Genomic DNA, 19,453 nt, shown 5'->3' with positions numbered 1-19,453 from the left:
ATTCAGCCTCTAACTATTCGAGTCCCTACATAGCTGTACAGTGTCTCCCTACAGGAGTCAAGCATTTCCGTGGAGTCTAAACGCGCTCGCACGCAACTTACGAAGTGTTCATATACCTACGGCTCCTCATCAAGCACTTTTAGTGGATGCGCGCTTATGGTTTTATAACGAGAAAATTGGATTTTAGTAATTTTAGGAACGTACAATTTTTTTTTATTCGTGAGGAGGCAGGATCCTGTTCCACATTTTAGTCTTACACTCAATCGCAAGGTTAAACTATCAGAAACAAATTTGATCACTTTCGAGACACACACGTAACGAGTGCATTCATTCGCTGACAGGTCTGAGGGGGAACACTTGGTGGTGGATCAATATTGTGTGACTCAGTTTACTTAGTCTGTCGTGGATATTGCGCCTTTGGATGTCCTTTGCGAGATATATGACAAGGAGATATTGGAGGGCTATTTCTTTTCTCATTCTTATTTCAATGGCTGCAAAGTTCTACGCACTAATATAGTAAAGCAGGATTTTGTTTTGTCTTTTTATTAATGTCTACAAATGTGTCTTCAGGTGCGTTTTGTGTCGTTCTGCATGTAACAGCAGCCATTTTCGAGTTGAACGAACCCCTTAATACTTTTTTTCTTCTATTCCTTAAATTCCTGTGTTTGCAAAATATGAATTTGCCACAGAGAAGTATTGAACTGTTGTTGTATTCCTTCTTGCAAATATAATACCGAAGTTCTGGTACTTGCCGCGACCTACTGCTCACGCACAGGCAGCGGGGTCGAATCCGGGTCGAGGCGGCCGCAATTCGATAGAGGCGAAATGCTAGAGGCCCATGTACTAGTCCGATACAACTTAAGAAGACAAGAGAGGCCCCGCCCAGACGACCGAAGCGCGGCAACCGATCCCCTCCGCGACTAAAGAAATAGTCCCGCTCATGCACCTGCCGATGTTCTCCAAAGGGGGAGCCACCGGCCGTCCCGCTCATGACGTCAGTCCCGAGTGCGCGCCCATTGGTGCAGGCTTGTGTTCATCCGCCTTTGAGGAGGAAATACCGCTGCCTTCTATAGTTGTATTCGACTACAGATATATACGCGCATGTTAGAATAACTCTGGATGGTCGAAAATTCCGGAGCCCTCCACTACGGCGTCCCTCATAGTCATAATGCGGTATAGGAACGTAAAACCCCAACAATTATATTCTAAGTTCTGATGACCTAACCTCCACTTTCATAGTTTAGAAACGTGGGTTAATGTAGAAAGCTGACTTAAGTATCCTTAAAGTCATCTATGTTTACAGAACCCTTGCTCAAATCTGTTGCAACGAATCATATACATGTATAGCCCATAGAGGTTTTTTTTAGCCAAGTACTTATTTTTTTTTTTGCCTTCTAACATACCTGTTATCTTACACGCATTTAGGAGCATTTAAACTGAGTTACAGTGCCGTTGCATATATTTTCAGAATGTATGCGTTTAGGAGTACTATGAATGAAAAAAATTTTGATCACCTCCAGAAAACCGACGTGGTGCTCCTCCGTATAAATGCCGTGAGACATACGACCTGTAACACAATGTTGCTTTAATTCAGCTTAATCACCACTTCGCAAATAATCAGTATTTTAAGACTGACAAAATTATTGTTACCTGTTTTTGTCGCACTAAAGGAATAATTTGACAAAATTACTTGGAGCAAATATAACGCATAGGAGCATTGGAAATAAGCATGCGCGGGCTGAAATAAATCAGGCTGGTCATAGTAACTCAGCGGTCGTAATGTACGAGGAAATGGCAACGTATAATAATGCACGAGGCAACGAATGCAAAGATATTTTTCTTCCCATTGGCAACATCTCCCCAACCGACTTCAATTATCAGTGCGTGCTTAATGTCTTGGTATTTATGTTCTTATAGGCTCGTAGCAATTACTGTGTACGTCACTCTGCACGGATATCCTTGCAGTGGCCGTCAATTTTTTGAGACCGTGGGAGTGCGTGGCGAAGAGTGCCGCTGAGCCTTCTGACGGCTGCTCGGAAAGCTCAAGAGCGCGCACGCATGGTTGTTCTTGTTTACCTGCCAGCCTGCTCGTTCACTCACTTCAACTGTGCGCGTGCCGTAACGCCACATAAACCGCCAGGTACCACTTCTACAGTCGCCGTAGAAGGATCGAGCGGTGACAGCGTGACCAAAATACGTCACTTGTACAGGCACTGCCATGTGCGCCACACGGGTTGCTCACAGACGCTCTGCGGCGCGGAAAACACGCTTTGCGTCAGTCTTTCCCAAATCAACATGTGTGGTAAGATAACCCAGCAGCTTTCATTCGCGGAACACATTCATGCTGCAATTTCTTGCTGTGCTCGGTGCAAGTATCCTGCACGTATTCATACACGCTATGAAAGAAGAAACTCGGTGTGTACCGGTTTGCAACCCAAAGCTACAAGGAAATGCGCGTAGATTTCAAAAAGAGAAAACCTTGCGAGCTTGCGAAAAATTCATCCTCGATCCCGGACCAGGCCGAACTTTCGTCAACAACAGAGTTGTTATGCTCGAGGCTTGTCCGTGTGGAGTAGCAAGAAAAATATCACCACGAGCCGGCACGTGTTTTCTTCGTCAAGCCAAGTTAAGCTTATATGCTTAGTTAAGCCAATATGGTTATAGCCAATCCTAATCAAGCATCGTTGAGCATGGTAACACCTAATTAGTTCAGCATAATTAAGCGAATTAAGTAACAACAGAATGAGCCCTGATTAAGCTGAGTTGTACTCCTAAGGTGCTCAAGCTCGGCAAATCTTACCGAAGCATGCCTAATTAAGACGAATTAGTGCTACATAATATTGGTGTAACTAGTCGTAATTATTTATACAGCCAATAATAAGCGCAGGGCGGGCTTGCAAATGCTAGTTACTAGAAACAAAGCCCAGACCTGTAAATAAGATAATTGTGTTAATTAATGTAATCATCTAATTAATCTACTGGAATCGTGTTCATTCGGTGCTGCTACGTGATTGCTAATCAATACACAATCGATACCGTTCAATAAGCTAGTGACCAAAACTTAGTTTACCAGAGCGATCATGTGAACACTTTGTGCAACCGTGTGCGGATGCACGTATCAGTTGACCTAGCAATACATCGAAAAATCTAGCCAAGACAGGACCAACTAGAAGCCCAAGAGCTCTGTGTGACCCAACCTTGCGACTTCATGCAGGCGGCGCTAATTTTTTTCTTTCAGGAAATCGCTCGGTGCTTCCGCGGTGACTGCAGAAGTGGCACCTCGCACTTTCTCTGGCGTTCCGGTGCGCACGCAGTTGAAGCGAGCGAACAAGCAGGCTGGTAGCTAAACGAAGATGCGCGTGCGCAGTGCGCGGTCTCAAGCTTCGCAAGCAGCCATTAGAAGGCGCAGCGGTACTCTTTGCCGCGCGCTCCCGTGGTCTCTAAAATTTTGACCTGGAGTGTACTTCCCTTTCTCTTGCAGCGTTACCTTTTATCACCGACTGCGACACGGCGATAACTGATACGCACTCTATCCCTCTGTGCAAGCCGCTGCTGCATAATTGGAAGAGTCTGTTTTTTTTATTGTTCATATCGGATTGCTTGCACGACGTGCGCAGCACCAGCAAATGTGCTGGCCGTGGCTGATGCCAAATACCTTTGCTCACGCCACTAATCAGTCGACTGCAAAAACTGCAGAGACAGTAGATACGCAGATCATGCGTTTGACAACCTTGGCCCATGCTCGCTGCTATCGTTGTATTGCAGCTGTTGTTTTAGGGGCGAAGCTCCTCTTAGTCTAACCTTGTCACGTCTCCGTTGTCCGGCGCAACCACCTTTGCAAACTGCCCACGACTTCGTCTTTGCAAACATCCCACTACGACCCATCAGCGATCCATCACTTCACCGACCATAAAGCCGTTATATTGAAGGGGGAACGGAAGCCACGTCTAGCTACCACTTACGATTAATAAAATTTCTTGTATGGATATATACAGTGTTTGTCACGTCTTTGATGATGTACTGGGCTATCGCTTTGAAAACTGCTGGGCGAAACCACTGAAGATTTCACAGTGTAACCATGATTGCTTCAGGAGCTTCGCCCAAGCTCTTCATCATTCACCCGTGGATATGCTGTGAATTTTTTTCCCCTGGCGACGAGTTCACACAAAACAAAGGTTAAATCTTTACAGTTTTGGTTGCCTCCATCTCCTTCATTAAGAGCAAGTGAAAATATGACTAGTTATCCGCACTAATACAGCCATTCCATTGCTCTCACTTGTTCATCGTAAACCACTGAATAGCATTCTCTTAGCGTGCAATTTTCATTACTCAACGATATTTTCTTCTTCGTGCTATCTGAAGAGTCTATTTACACCTCATTAACTCGGGGTCACGACACCCCAAGTTTCGACGTCACATATGACGGCAAAGATAAAAGCGATCGGCTTCAACTGGTTATGTCTTGTTATGACTGCGTCTTGTCAAGCGACTCTGGGGTAAAAAAATGGAAGGCGCATTTTGTTGCCATCATGGTTCGCGTGCACGAGTTCTCAAGTTACCTTACAATCTTGTGATCGTCATCCTCATCCACGCTTCCACGCTGCGTGCCCTGGCGGATTAAAGAGCCCTGCGAAGGAAGCCCACGTAACCGAAGTTCACCCAAAACTAGAGTTAAATCTTTATAATTTCGGTTGCCTCCATCTCCTTCATTAAGAGCAGGTGAAAATATTAAGAGCAGGTGAATAGGTGAAATAAGGCACAAATAAAGTTTGTTCCAATCCAATCCAATCCGCTGTGCCGCTCATGGACTTAATTGTCATGTGCCGTTGCGTAGGTATGAGAGTGCGGTAGAGGGGAATGCCAAGTGTGTTGTGTCACAGGTTGTGTGTAGGGACCCTACATGAACGGCCGGTCACGTAGGCTCCCTAGTTGTGCGGCGCTATGAACGTCAGGGATCACCATAGCGTGCCGCAATGAACAGGTATGTTTGCCGGCATTTGCTGCTACCGCTGTTAGCGCCATATGCTTTACATCGAATGAATCTACTGAAGTCTACAGGTGTACAGCCCGAAGTCCTCCCGATGGCCATTCGGTTGAGCCTCGCGCCGTTACACTGATAGCCCCTTCTCATTTTCTGAAGAAGTAACCAGTGAGCAATCGACTGTTAAATTTGACCTGCAACCTACAGAGGTTGTTGGACACAATGTTAATGAGAACTGATCGTGTACTGTGAACTCATCATGAACTGAGAACTAATAATCAAGTCAAGAAACTTGTCTACAGCGCCGGAATGGCACGCTCCAGCACTCTCTGGTGCCATGTATTCCGGTAACTAGTTGACAGCTCACACTTAATAAAGTTTTGCAACCAACCAACCAACCAACCGCCTACTCTATTGCAGAAATATTTAGAAGCATTATTGTTTTGCTAAGTTACCGATGTTTCTTTTTCAATCACCATACTTTGTTCTTAACCCTTTCAGGCGCCCCCTATGAACTACTGTCTGTAAACGTGTCAAATCGATACATTATTTCGAAGCACTTGATATTCTATCGCAACAACAATAATGTCATAATACGCTAATCTTTGTGGGTTATAATAATTATACCGAATGAAATTGTTCATATATATCTATTTATTCGGAAGTCATTCATGCTTCGTTCTTGCATAAATAGAATGAAGTTTCAGGCCAGAAATGTAGTCCGAATTCATTTGCGATTATGTCAATTTTCAGCAAAGAAAAATGGTACTATAGACGTGGCTCGCGGGAAACGGAGCGTCGAACTCGTCGAACGTGGTAGTGCCTTCAGCAAAGTAATCGTATGCAACAGTACATTGTAAAATGAAGTTAAGTGAAGAGAAATTTGTTATGAAGGAGGTTCACTTCATTCAAAGCTCAATGTATCTGGCTCTTTCTTAGCTCTACTCGATACAACTACAAAAACAAGTGGTGTACACAATTGTGTACACAGCGTGTCAAAGGGTTCAATTCGAGATCAGTTAACAAAGTTCATGACTTGTCACCACAGGCTTATTGAAGTAAATTTTTCCCACAACAGGTCATGATTCTGAATGTAATTGCAAAGTGTAGCTATTTAGAAAACTTTCATTCCCGAGCTGCAGGCGTCTGTCGTTAGGCGTGACACTTTCGTTTGTCCTCTTTGTATGGTCAGGTACACAAAACTCTTGTGAATCTGTCATATGTAGCTCATGGTTCTGTTGTGCTTAGAATGCCAAATAATTTTTGTAACTTCCGGCTTAAACACAGAAAAGTATTCAGAAAATGTTTGCATTGCGATAGCAATTAAATGGACACTGTCGTCGGACTTTTGCCATTGCCGTCGCCTTCATGTCCCGGATATGTATATGTATGTATGTATGCATGTATGTATGTATGTAGCAGGCACAACAAAAAATAAAGCAGAAGAAAAAAATTCCGAAGCACCCGGCCGGGGATCCCCTCGCTCCCCAGCGCGCTGCGTTAAACTCAATCACACGCCTTGCATGCGCCGGCGTAATGACGGCGAGCTATTTATGTGCACCACATACCGCTGGTGGTATGCAGATGTCGGAAGCGCTTGGGCGTGTTTCCTATCACGCAACACTCCTACATTTTCTTTCAACTAGAAAGCTGCCCTTGATACGCGCACGACAAAGTGGCCCCTTTCTGTACCCACTCGTGGTGTGGAGCGAAAAAAAAAAGAAAGAACACCGGGCACACCTTGCGTAAGACGCCCCCGTGTGGCAGGAGACGCAGATGGGTCACTCCACGCGCCATAGTTTAAAAGAAAAAGAAATATCTAAGAGCGTCTGATTCTTCATTGTCGACACTTGCAGCGCGTTCCTCAAGCACAAAGACGTAAAGGGCGTTCTTTGTACGTCAGCGGCGAGCTGCAAGTATCGAACTGCTTGTCGTTCCTCGTGTGACATTGCACTTTCTTCCTGTCGCATTCATTGTTTACCCTTGCGGAAAAACGGTGACTTTTTAATTTTAAGGACTCTTACTTATATTTTGGTCGACCGCGGTAATGATTTTGTCCGACATCTACATTGGAGAACACGTTCGCTTATGAAATCTTGTAGAGCGAGGGACTTTTCTGAATTGGTCCCGAAATCTGATACAGAAACAGCGCAAATGGTATTGAACATGTCGGGTTGTTTTGCTGGGCTTAGAACCGCATCGCCAGCATTGCACCTCGAACTAGTATCAATTTAGCCTACGCCTTGGGCGCTAGCAAACGGTAGCCTTACAACGTTTGGTCAACACCGTCATGTTGTTTAAAAGTATCCGGGATATTCCAGAGTTTCAATGCATGTGTACATAAAAGGAACAAAATATTGTTTCATGTACGGATGGAAAATGTAAATGAGTAGAGAGTATTTATAACAGGGTGGATAGGTTGGAAGTTGGTACTAGATGTTAGAATAAAACTAAGAGCGAAAAAAGGAAGAAGCATGGGCAAGGAAACAAATACGGACACCACAAGCCTTAAATGTAAACATTTCGACAGAAGTCTGTCTGGCTGGGTGGGTGGAAGAATTAAGAAGTTGAAATACCTCCAGCCACAAATTCTTCGAGGAAACCGGACGTTTCGAGACCGGCTTGGTCTCTTCTTCAGGGGTGACTGTGCTGATCAGGGAGGCTTCGTCGCAGCTTGTTTTTGGCTCCGCCTTTCTCTTTCCCTCACGTTCCGGAGGCCGTGCACGTAGATCGGAGGCATTGTTCCGAGGGACCGGTTCACATTAGCAGGTGTGTTCTGGGTGTGCCACGACTCGAGTAAGAGCCTCCTTCCCAGATTCCTTTCCGTTTCTATGATGGAAGCGCCCTCGAAATCAATTTTGTGGTCGTGCTTCTCGCAATGTTCTGCAAGGGCACTGCATTGTATTTCCATCTTTCTGACGTCGTTTTTGTGTTGGCGCATTCTTTCCGGGAAGCACTTACTCTCGCCTATGTACCTCGCTGGACAGTCAGCGCATGACACTTTGTAGACCACGCCCTGGTGTTGCTCCCGGGATGGTCGATCTTTCGGCAGCGGTAGTAAGCGAGCGAGCGTTGAGGCCGGCTTGTGAACCACCGTGACCCCAGCTTTTCCGAGAACCCTGGCGAGCTGTTCGCTAGTTCCCGGAACATACGGGATGACGACTCGTTGGGCTGGTTTCTTCGATACCATTGTATCCGGTGGGGTGGCCAGCGTGGGAGGAGGGTCGCGTGTGTCGTTCGCAGATGCGTGTCCGCGGTGGGGAAGCTGATCTCTCGACATGCAGCGTGCCACACGGCGGATGAAAGCTGTCGTGTATCCGTTCTTTCTTAACTCGGCCACGACCCTCTCTTCATCTCTCTTTCTCTCTCCTTCTGATGTGCAGATGGCTCTTGCTCGTGAAAAGAGTGCCGACACCACGGAAGCTTTGTGGGCAGTGGGGTGACTCGAGGTGAAATGCAAATACCTACCGGTGTGCGTTGGCTTTCTGTACACCGAGAAGGTCATGCGTTCGCCTTGTCGTCGTACTAAAACATCGAGGAACGGTAGCGCTCCGTCTTGTTCTCTTTCCACCGTAAACTGGATTGCTTGGTCGACGGAGTTAAGATGTTCGAGGAAGCTCTCTACCGCTGTCCTCTTTATGATGCAGAAGCAGTCGTCCACATACCTCACAAATACTTTCGGCCTGTCAATAAAGAAACGCAGTGTCGCCTCTTCTACGTGCTCCATTGTGAGGTTCGCAGCTGTAACGGAGACGGCTGCTCCCATCGCGGTCCCGTTGGCCTGTCTGTAGAAGTCCCCGTTGACACTAAAGTATGTTCCCTTGAGGCAGTACTCCAGTAGGCGGCACAGCTCATCGGTGCTCAGGCAGGTTCTTTCACTCAGGAGTTCGTCGCTGCCCGTGCGCAAGACACCGCTAGCGGGCCACATCATACATACCACAAGAGGAATTACGAATGCTGTTCGAAGGCTAAAAATGACTATATCGCAATTAAGCGATATCATGATTCAGAGCATGTGCAGGAGCGAAGTGCTTAAACGAATACTAGTTAATAGAGCCCTTATTCAAATGCAATAATCACTTATAACAAATCCCTTCGACGCTCCGAGCAAACAACGTCGCCTTCATTTCTAAAACACTTAACGCAATGAGAGAGCGAGATGACATTGCAATAGTAATACGAAGAAACGATAAAAGCAAGCTCTTTAAAACTACGAAGCTTAGAGTGCTTATAGCAAATGGCGCCGTAACAAGGAAGTGACACTGTGTAACATGCACCCACCTTGATTCCTGATTTTGTGTCCCCAGAGGAACAACTCTCTCTGCTCGCCGTCCACTATGACCTCACCAGAGAACATACCAGCTTGATCGTAAGAATCCATTTCACTCGCCAGCCTGAGGCAGGAAGACAGTAAAATAAGTAGTGTTCTTCAAGTCAAATCAGTTGTTACCGCAGTGAAGATAGCATATTATAAAGTATAGCAACGATTTCTTGGATACTTTTAAATATTACAATTCATTAAAATAACTACCTGCCTGCCACTGTATGGAAGCCTAGATATCAGATTGGCTGGTTGTGTAAAGAATGCTTACCTGTCAACATCCCGCAGCATGGGAAGCGCTGATTCTTCAGCAAGACTTTCTGCCAACATAGGCGGTGCCAGCTCTGCTGGCTGCTCCAACGTGTGTGATAGGGAACACCACCTGAAACAATGTTAATAAAGTGCAATAAAACAGGAGCTCTCGGCCTCCTCGGCCTAAATTTACGCGTAAGCAAAACAGGAAAATGGGCTTATACTTGCTTATTATTTTCTACTAACTGCAATATTGTTAATTTTGTCATCGCATCATCATTATGAAAAGAGAAATTGAAACTCGACTTCGCGATTTTCAATGTCGAATCATGGCTCCAATCTAATGCCACGAATTTTAAAGTATCATCCTGCCTATTGACTCGTTGGCCGAATAAAGTTTGCTCATTTTTGCTATTTTAAGCACCTGTCTCTCTCAGAACACAATGCATATCTTTCTTAGCGATAAGGAATTATGCATGCCTTAACACACGCTCTCCAAATATAGGACGCCACTGCAAGTTGGTGAGCGAAGATCACGGTGGTATCTCCACATTATTTTCTTCTTGCGTGTTTTTTTGGCTCACCAGACATTTCTTAACATTGTACAAAGACAACTTACTTAAACGCGAGAAATCATTTTGCCCCTTTAATGTCCCTTTAATATTTTCATAATATTGAAAGAAATGTCGTAATGTGCATGTGCGTGTATTATTTATACAGGATGATCCTTTTAGAACTGGCCTATCTCGTTTGGCTGCAGATTTGTTACGAACTATCCCACTTTAATGCGGTTTGCACAAAACAATCAGGAAGAGTGAAATATGAATGGCCCGTCCCGTTTTTCGATGTGCAACGCTGAAAAAAAAAAAGAATAAATAAGAAGTAACAAAAATCATGACATTCCGCGAGCTTCCTTATAAGAGGGACGCCTGGCATGCGCACATCGCATGCGCAAGGCGACATGGTGCGGCGCACGCATGGAGAATAGAGTGCTCAGTTTTCGCGTCAACCGAACCTGATAAACCTGGGGGCGCCGACTTCTGCTGCCACTGGCTGACGCAGACGCTGCGCAGGACTAGCCACCCCTCTTTGTATAGCATTTCGCGCTTCTGGTGATTTAGTATGTATTCTTTTTTTTCTTGCGCTGCACAACAAAAAACGGGTTGGGCTAATAAATATTCATCCTTCCTGAATGTCCTGGCGCAAGTCACATTGAAATCAGATACTTTCCAACAAGGCTACAGCCCAATGAATTAGGTCAGTTCTGAAGGAATCACCCTGTACTATGTACTTCATCAGCGATTATCATTCCTGATCGAACGAAGAACCTAGTTACATTGATGTCACCAAAGGTAGAACATACAAACATACTCATAGTCACAAAAGCAGCTCTAAATGGAAACCTTGCATTGTTTTGCTAGGCCCAATACATGCAAATACACTGTATACATACATAATACCATTAGCATCCAGACTGCACTGTAGGGTAGCACATTGATGAATGAAGTGCTGCTAATATTTTTGATGTGAAGTTGCAGCAAGAAATGCGCAATAGTATTTTTAGTATGTGGTTTATCGCAAGATAGTGTTGTAAGGCCACATCCACATCAATGATCAAAGATCTTTCAACCGTGAGCACTATACTCTCTAATAACGCAGGTTTTCTAGAACGACGCAGCGACAAAGTGAATTAAGGAAACAAAATATGCTCGTGCCTCATTGTACTTCCGTACTTCGTGAATCTCCACTGTGACTCTATGCGTTTTAGCGTAACCTCCTTCGTGTGCATTCATGCAGCCTGCGACCTGGCGTATTGCACATGTTTGCAATTTTAGATTTCATTCTTTCCCATCAATAAAAATTTCATTGATGTTTTATGCTATAAAGTTTTCTGCTTTTCTTTCTCTTAATGAGTGCCTCGGTTTCATGTAGGAATCAGTTTCCACCATTTACTGACCACCGCGTATTAAAAACGGCAACTGAACTAGGGACCATAGCTAGTGCGTCAATAACTACATATGTGAAACCCAGCTTTACTATCAGAGTGGCTATTTGCGAACTTACTTCTTCGTTAAATATCAAGACTCGTGCTCCGGTGATATGTTGTTTGAGTAGTTGCATACTTACAGTAGACCAATCTTCACGTGAACTTCCGATTCCTCCGGTTTCGCGCTTGTAGAATCAGGCAGGCTCCTGGACAGCAGATAAAGAGGCTTTAGCTACGGCACACAACAATCTTGGATTTTCTGCGTGACTATAGTCGTATCTATAATATGATTCACGACTACAAATATATTTTATTGTTTCATTAATTATCTAAGCAAAAACTATCGGCATAGTAACTGTAATGTTTAAGCAAAGGTTCTGTTTGTTTCGTTTCATTTTCTCTCTGTTCCAGTGTATAGTTGAGCGTTGCATTCGTGGTGACATTACTTCTAGTTCAGAGATTGCGCGTAGGTATCTGTTCCGTGGTATTACACGGTGTCGATGATGTCCTTGAAGGTCATCTACGCGAAACAAGTGATTTCATTTAAAATTTGCTAACATGATTCAGGATTGTATAGGCGATACATCATTGCATAGCTCAAGGACGGAAGGAAAGAGAAGAGGTGAGAACGCCAGGAGGGAGGTTAACTCGTTCAAACTAATTGGTATGCGACCCTGCACTGGGGAAAGGGATGAGGGAGTTTGATTGTTATAGAGACAAAGAACGAGAGAAATAAAGGGAGAACACACCACGTCTTAGTCAGTCAGTGCTGCACGGTGCACGAAATAAAAACACGATGTCGACATGTGTAGTTTAATTACCCTTGTTGTACAGCCGCTTGTTCAAGCCTGTTGTCCTTTAAAATTTTACCAATGTGTTCGGCGCCGTCATCCGCGATGATTTCTCAAGACGACATTCTGTAATGGTTGATATTGACATCCGTCTGGGGTCACGGTGAGCTAGATTGATTCCGAGTAATCGTCTGTGCACATTGTGACTAGGACAGTGGCTGATATGTTTCGAGGTCTCCTCACTATCACAGTAATCACAAAGAACCTTATCGGTCATTCCAAGGAAAGAAAACGGCTTCATTAATATTGCTCTAAGCCGCAACCAGGAAAGCGGGGCTTCCTCGTTTCGGCGGAGTCTAGCAAGCATCCGAAAACGCCGAAAAGTTGTGCTGCCGAAAGTTTTGGCTGCTTACTAGTGTCCGTGTCAAGTTCGTAATGACTTGCGCGATCACTCGAAGTTTCCTAGCTCTGTCAGACCTTGATAAAGGCGCAGTCTCTTTTAGCTCCCCTTGAAGAGCTGACCGAGCAACAATACCACCTTGTTCGTTGCCTATCACGCCGAAGTAGGGATGGTCGATTAAAATTTTAATCGATTAATCGTTAATCTATTCAGCCTGTATTCAATTAATTGGTTTCGGTGGAATATTTTAATCGATTAATCGATTAATCGACATTTTTTTTTGGTGCTTTAAAACCGATATCTATTTCTTTGAGAGGCATCGTTCGTGTTTGATATGATCCCAAATCTTTTTATCAGACGCGATGACGATCGAAAATTCCCACTTTCGAAAGTGTCGACAACGGGTCCCTTGTGTCCAGTGTCCGAAAATTCCCACTTTCGCACACTGGACACAAAGGGCCCGTCATCGTTGGTTGATGTCGCGGATTCAAGCATCTGTGGCCATCATTGCTGGACTATTTGGCAGCAGGTCGTATTTTCCCGAAGCCTGCCTACTCGAGCTCATCAATCCCGGAGACGCGTTCGGGGACCACACTGGTTGGAAAGTCGCAGCTGAAACATGCAGTGTGGCGGAGGGTGAGGGAATCCCGAGAAAGGTAAAAGAGAGACGAGACGGAAGAGGAATTGAATAAGATGCTCGCTCTCGTAAGCATGGCGTCTTTTCTCGGTTTGTCGGTTAGATATTGTGGAAGCCCTACATAATACTATGATTGCGGACTGAAGCAATCTTTTCCTTGAGATCACCCATGCTGAGATTACACAGGAACATACTGGCCTCAAACAGACCATCGGTACAGGCAACTGCGGGAAATAGAGTGACATGAGTTTCTGCCTCCCGGCTAGAATGAACAGCAGCTGCGCGAGTATACTCCACAGGTTTCATCCGATCGTTGCTTTAACACGGCGCCACTCGCACCTTTCCAATCGTGCGTACAGCCTGAACTGTGAGCGCTACCTAGTGTATCAGACATTACAACATAAATTTCCCGACTGTCCTTCTTTCTTGTCACACCAGAAGACGGGGGCCTCTAGCTGAAAGCAGTATTTCTCCCTAAATATGCGACCATACAGTATTACTAAGTGCTACAAGGTCACTTCTTCAATAGTAATGCACTGGATGCTAGACGTTTGGTAAACCGACGCCTATAGTTGCGGATTACATAAAGGGTCTATAAGACTCTTTTCACTATTCGCGAGTGCGCATTCCTGCGCTACATTTTCTCTCAACTAATGGCAGCAACTTTCGTGCTTCAAGTGGAGACGAGGTCGTAGTTGCACGTGCTGGCGTTTGTCTATTATGCGTGTTCGTGTCAAGAGAGCCGAGTCTACATTTTCCGCGTCCCAGCGCAAGCAAACCACGCTTGAACACTCTGTTTGATGAAGTGACTAGCTGCCATTAATTGGGCTAACGGGATCGCAGGAAAGCTAGCTGAACAATTATGAAAATGGTATATACCCGATAAGACGAACAGTTGGGCTAGTTGGTATACAACATAATAAAAGATGGTTAGCGTCCTTGTCTTCTTTACGCTAGCAAACGTGTCGTATTCATCATCATCATCAGCAGCAGCAGCCTGTCTACGCCCACTGCAGGGCAAAGGCCTCTCCCATGTTCCGCCAATCAACCCGGTCCTGTGCTTTCTGTTGCCACGTTATACCTGCAAACTTCTTAATCTCATCTACCCACCTAATTTTCTGTCTTCCCCTCACGCGTTTGCCCTCTCTTGGAATTCAGTCAGTTACCCTTAATGACCACCGGTTATCCTGCCGACGTGCTACGTGGCCGGCCCACATCCATTTCTTCTTCTTAATTTCAACTATGATATCCTTAACCCCCGTTTGTTCCCTGACCCACTCTGCTCTCTTCCTGTCTCTTATTATGTAAATACAAATTACCTAATCCTCTCCCCATCACCGTACTTCATCACTCTTTTTCCCCCGTTGCGTTTTCCCTGGTGCAAAGTAGAAGGCAGGGGCGTGCTAGCTCAGACCACCCTCTCGGCATTGTTATATATTTTCTCTCTCTCTTTCATTGATAAACAATATTTTATTTACTAAAGAGTATAACAGAACGGCACTGAGAACCAGTCAGGAAATAAGCAGCGCATATTAGAATGCCGCACTTACACAAAAAACGAGTAAAATCTGAGGGTTGAATAAAATATAAAGAAAGTTGCGACTGACACTACAGGCGACGAAAACTACTCGTTTATAAAATGTAAGGAGAGATGCGTTCATGCGGCAACACGATGAAACAGCGCGGCAAAAAACAAACACGAACAAAATAAGCAACAAGACGATGCGCTGGCACGTGCGAAATTTACAGAAAAGAATAAATTTCTTTATGGATATTTGGCGAATCGCCGAGCTGCTAACTTTCTCAACAGTCCCCTTTTGTTTGATGGGGTTGCTTCTCAAAACCACATGCATTTTTCTACTGAGCGAAGAATTGTCAGTTGCCCCAGATGCCCGAGCGACAACCTACACCTCCTTTGGGTCGCCACACATCCCGCATGCGAAAAAAGGCGTTCGAATGCTATTGACGTTGCAGAAATTTGCAAATACTCCATTGCAACGCCAAACACATGATCTAGGCCAGTTCGCATGCTGTGCCAAGTCTCAAGTGGATTCGGATTGGTGCGGCGATCGACTACAGGGTTACTATAGTATGTCTTGAACTGAGAAGGCAATTGGTTCATCCTATCGCCCTCCAGTGCAACTGGTGCAACGCAGTTGCGTAGAAGTACGCGTGGTGCGCGATCGACGGCAACAAGCTTAAGGGAGAGGAGGTGAAGGCAGTAGCAGCAGTAGACTGTGAGACGGAGAGAAGCGGGCAAGTTCATTTCGGCCTCGATGGGGTGGAGCCGCCTCCTGCCCTGGCTTGAGGCATTGGGGAATGCTTGGAGTTGGACACCGTACGCGACGGAAATCAGGGCGAGTTCACATCTTTCACTATAGGGTATGGCCGCTGCCAGCTCCGGGCTCGTTCTGCTAGCGCAGAAATATGCGCTGTAGTGAAAGCAGTGAAAGAGAGGCGGTGTGCACGGCATCTGCGTCTCAGGATAGAGCCGATAGCGGGCCTCGCAGTCATGCGCTCCGGCCAAGGGGCGAGGTTGAGGCGTAATCGACTAATCGAATAGTTTTAATCGATTAATTCGATTAATCGAGCGACCGAAATAGATGATGATTAATCGATTAATTGTGGACCTTTAATCGATTAATCGATTAATCGTTCATCGATTTTACCATTCCTACGCCGAAGTGACTTGCAGTCCCTTCTTGAATGAAGTATGGGTGAGATATGTAATCTCGAGTACAAAGTGTTCGTATGTTTCATGTGAAAAGGTTGATAACAAAGTTCGTAGGGCGGCCTTTCAAACCTCTTTCAGCCGATGGCGCGGCGTATAGAGCAGCATTTGCCGCATTCTACAATGCACTCTGCGCGTGGGTGCACCTTCTATGACAGCTTTTGACCACTTGGCTACCGAAGGCATTATATAGAGATTAGCGTAGCGTGCGTTCAGGGACCCCACATATTGTGCTCAGACGTTAGAGTAATGTAATCATAGTTGCCGCACTTACAACGCGAAAACACTGGCGCGATCCTTCCCAGCAACAACTACACCCACATGTGAGACTTAGATGCTTACCTATTGCCGCGTCCCATGCTTAGATTAGCGCCTTTTCTATTGTTTCTCTCTCCTTTCTTCCTAAGGTCCTTGTTTTCTCGTCGCGTGGCCACACATTCCTCGACAGATCGCGTCTTTTTTGTGCATATGCAATGCTCAAATACCCTTGGGTACAAATGATGAAGTTCGGTCATTTGTTATTGTTGTTCTTACTGCTATGCAGACCTCACACTTAGTACACAATGCGCTTGTTGTTTTAGTTGATTTGCGAGTGAGTGGAGCCGCAAAAATGTTCAAGATAGTGCCATGGGGCCGCTACTAGCTCGGTCGGCGTGCGTGCGTGTGCGTGAGTGTGTGTGTGTGTGTGTCCAAATGGCTGGGATGTGTCTAAAGAAAGGCTATTTACTATAGAAACTAACCTGAGCAGCCCATTAAAGGCAACTCGCCATCGGCGGTTTGGAGCCAAGCACTGGAGCTTGAGACCGGCGGCCGAGAAGCAGCTTCCCGAACTGCGGTCAAGGGTGACCTCCGCTGGCAGCTTGTACTGTTTTCCATCGCGAGTGTACAGGGCAAGCCAGAGCTCGGCCACGTGATCTTGGAAGCGAGTGACACTCAAGATGAGACGGTCACCTTCTGTGTTGACGCCCCAGAAGAGGACCTCATCATGGCCCTGCACGCAAATGGGTGCACTTCAGTACTTCGGGCTTCGTGGCCGTAGGCATCGTTAGAGTAGCCTACTGCAGAGGCCCTCAGAAAAAGGGCTGCTTGATGTGAAAGAAGAAGAAGGAGCATGTCATGAGAAACACGCGTCAGGTTATGCGCTTAAAACTGGACAACTTCCTTCTGTCACCGCACAGACACATCGTTAGATTACAAGGTTATGACCATGAAGTGTCTTACGTGAGCGTACCTATCTGCTGTTTATCTAATGAAACTTCTGGCTAATGCAGCGGTCAGGGCAGGTTGAACTTTTGTGCATTCCTTGGTAAATTTACGATAAACAGAACTGAGCCACTGTCCTCTACAAAATTAGAGACAAGCAATCAGGCAGAGCTTTGGAATATTCTATTGGCTTCATGCGCTATATAGCTATCACATTCTCAAGAACTTCGGCGGACAGAGCAGTCATCCTTCTAAACGAGCTTCCGAGCTCAGTCAAATATACACTGCAGGTAAAACGTATCTGCATGCTCATTTCACAGATCCCTGAATCAAGTTACACATAGTTCGAAACATCTTTTGATTGCATGTGCAAATACCGTGACGTTGAATTACCTGCGTGTCTCGATTTCTAACGTTATAATCGCCAAACTTATTGACTGCGTTATGTGATACGGCTGTGTACTAGTGTTAAACAGTTTAAGAGCGCTGCTATGAACAGTTTGCAGAAGCCATCTATGCACCGCTTTTTAAATATAATAGAGCTACGACTTCTCCGACGGCTATGAAAAAAGGCTAATCGACTTGCTACTGGGGAACTGATGTACTTGCTTCGACTAGTAATTTCACCCTCGTCCTTGAAAGACGGCCAGTTACAGTGATTTTTGGTTTTGTATATTTTTCGCGCACATGCATGATATAACCCGGTAAATCTTGAAAGCAGGATGTTATACAAATGTGCCGATGTGAGACAATTGTGTACAATTCGCGCAATTTACATGTCAATTGAAATGGGGTCAGGTGTGAAAGCCTGATTATATAGACGGCGTATAGTGTGAATTGTAGAACCCCCTTCTAAATGTTCATAGGGAAATCACAAGCTATGAAGTCTTCAAGGTGAATGGCTGAATAAGGACTTCCGAGGAAAGATCGCGCTCAGTAATCTAAAATTGTTGATATTCTTATATCTTGCTCTGTGGCTCCAATGTGTATAAATCATATTATTTGACTGTCTCTGTGCTCATCGTGGTACAAAAAGAATACGACTCCTAATTATTATTAAATCTCGCTCGGCTATTTCCTAACCTGCGCATTTCAAACGATACAGTGACAATCTCATATTAGACAAGCGTCGTCCTCTGTTTCGATGTACTATAACAGCCAGTGGTTCTTTACCTATAAAGGTTTTGTTTAGAGTAACGGGCTCAAATATCCTTCGTAGCTTGATATTTTATTGCGGCCCATAACAATGTTTTTTTCTCTCATTCATGTATAATCTCTTCGGTATGTACTCAGGAACTCTAGTTTTTCGATTGACCCATAGGTAAACTGCACTCACCTTTTCCAGGTGCTGTTTTGGCTGCGGACATTCTTTCAACCACTCCACCGGCGTGCAAAGAGCCCCGCCATTGATGGGGTCATTGTACTTTTCAGGCTGTAAGTAGACGAACCTTCGGCCCTTTCTGTGCAGCAGATACGTAAGGCGCACCAGGGCGAATAAGTAGTGCAGTAGATAGCTCAGACCTGTGTGAGACAATTAGCACGTGAGTGCATGCCCTGTCAGAGTCGCAAACAAATGCTGCGTAATTTCTGGCTTTTCAAGGTGTTTGATCATCTGAAAAATTGTGACTGATTAGAAAGTGGTTGGCTTCTAATTGTAGAAAAATTTTAAGATGAAGAAAACTGGATTTATACAAGAAGAATTGCTAACAATACTACAAATCAAATACGTATATGCAATTCAATGGCATACATACTCAGTGGCCTACACACAATGGGCCAGTTACAAAGCGTTGCCCATGCAACAAATATTTTATAAAAACGCGCGAGTTCTCCACCACGAAAATTCGGCAAACTGCTGAGCAGAGCTGAGCATTCGCCCGCCTCTGTTCACCATTGGCTTGTATTTCTCTGTCACTCAGCTACGGGTTCGCCTGTTTTACTGGCGCTCGGCTTGCGTCTGAGCCTTCGCTGTCGTTTCGCCTCCGTTTGTCTCTTCCGTAGATCAGCGTCTAACTCCCGGCGCTGGCGCTTCGCTGTCGCCTCGCTGTCTCGAACAGACGAATTAGCCCTTCGGCGACGCTGGCGTTCACGGGCAAGCAAGCGCTGGCGTTCCAAACGCGTAGCCTGGTCGGTGTCCAGGAAGGGAAAGG

General features: G+C 45.3%; 1 protein-coding gene across 1 annotated transcript in view; it reads right to left on the bottom strand.

Annotated features, from left to right (window-relative positions):
• The window catches only part of LOC119386793 (prodigiosin synthesizing transferase PigC), a 283,713-nt gene that overhangs the window by 97,254 nt on the left and 167,006 nt on the right, over positions 1 to 19,453 (bottom strand). The window contains exons 3-8 of the mRNA XM_049413244.1: positions 18,640 to 18,751; positions 16,841 to 17,091; positions 11,682 to 11,747; positions 9,574 to 9,684; positions 9,263 to 9,375; positions 1,515 to 1,567 (exon numbers count right to left, since the gene is read on the bottom strand). Of these exons, the coding sequence (XP_049269201.1) occupies positions 1,515 to 1,567; positions 9,263 to 9,375; positions 9,574 to 9,684; positions 11,682 to 11,747; positions 16,841 to 17,091; positions 18,640 to 18,751 (706 nt within the window). The remainder of the gene's footprint in view (positions 1 to 1,514; positions 1,568 to 9,262; positions 9,376 to 9,573; positions 9,685 to 11,681; positions 11,748 to 16,840; positions 17,092 to 18,639; positions 18,752 to 19,453) is intronic.

This window comes from Rhipicephalus sanguineus, chromosome 3 (genome assembly GCF_013339695.2).
Source record: "Rhipicephalus sanguineus isolate Rsan-2018 chromosome 3, BIME_Rsan_1.4, whole genome shotgun sequence".
In the NCBI taxonomy this organism is placed as follows: Eukaryota; Metazoa; Arthropoda; class Arachnida; order Ixodida; family Ixodidae; genus Rhipicephalus; species Rhipicephalus sanguineus.
The sequence above is the reverse complement of the archived record's forward strand: the minus strand, read 5'-3'. Positions and strand labels throughout refer to the sequence as shown.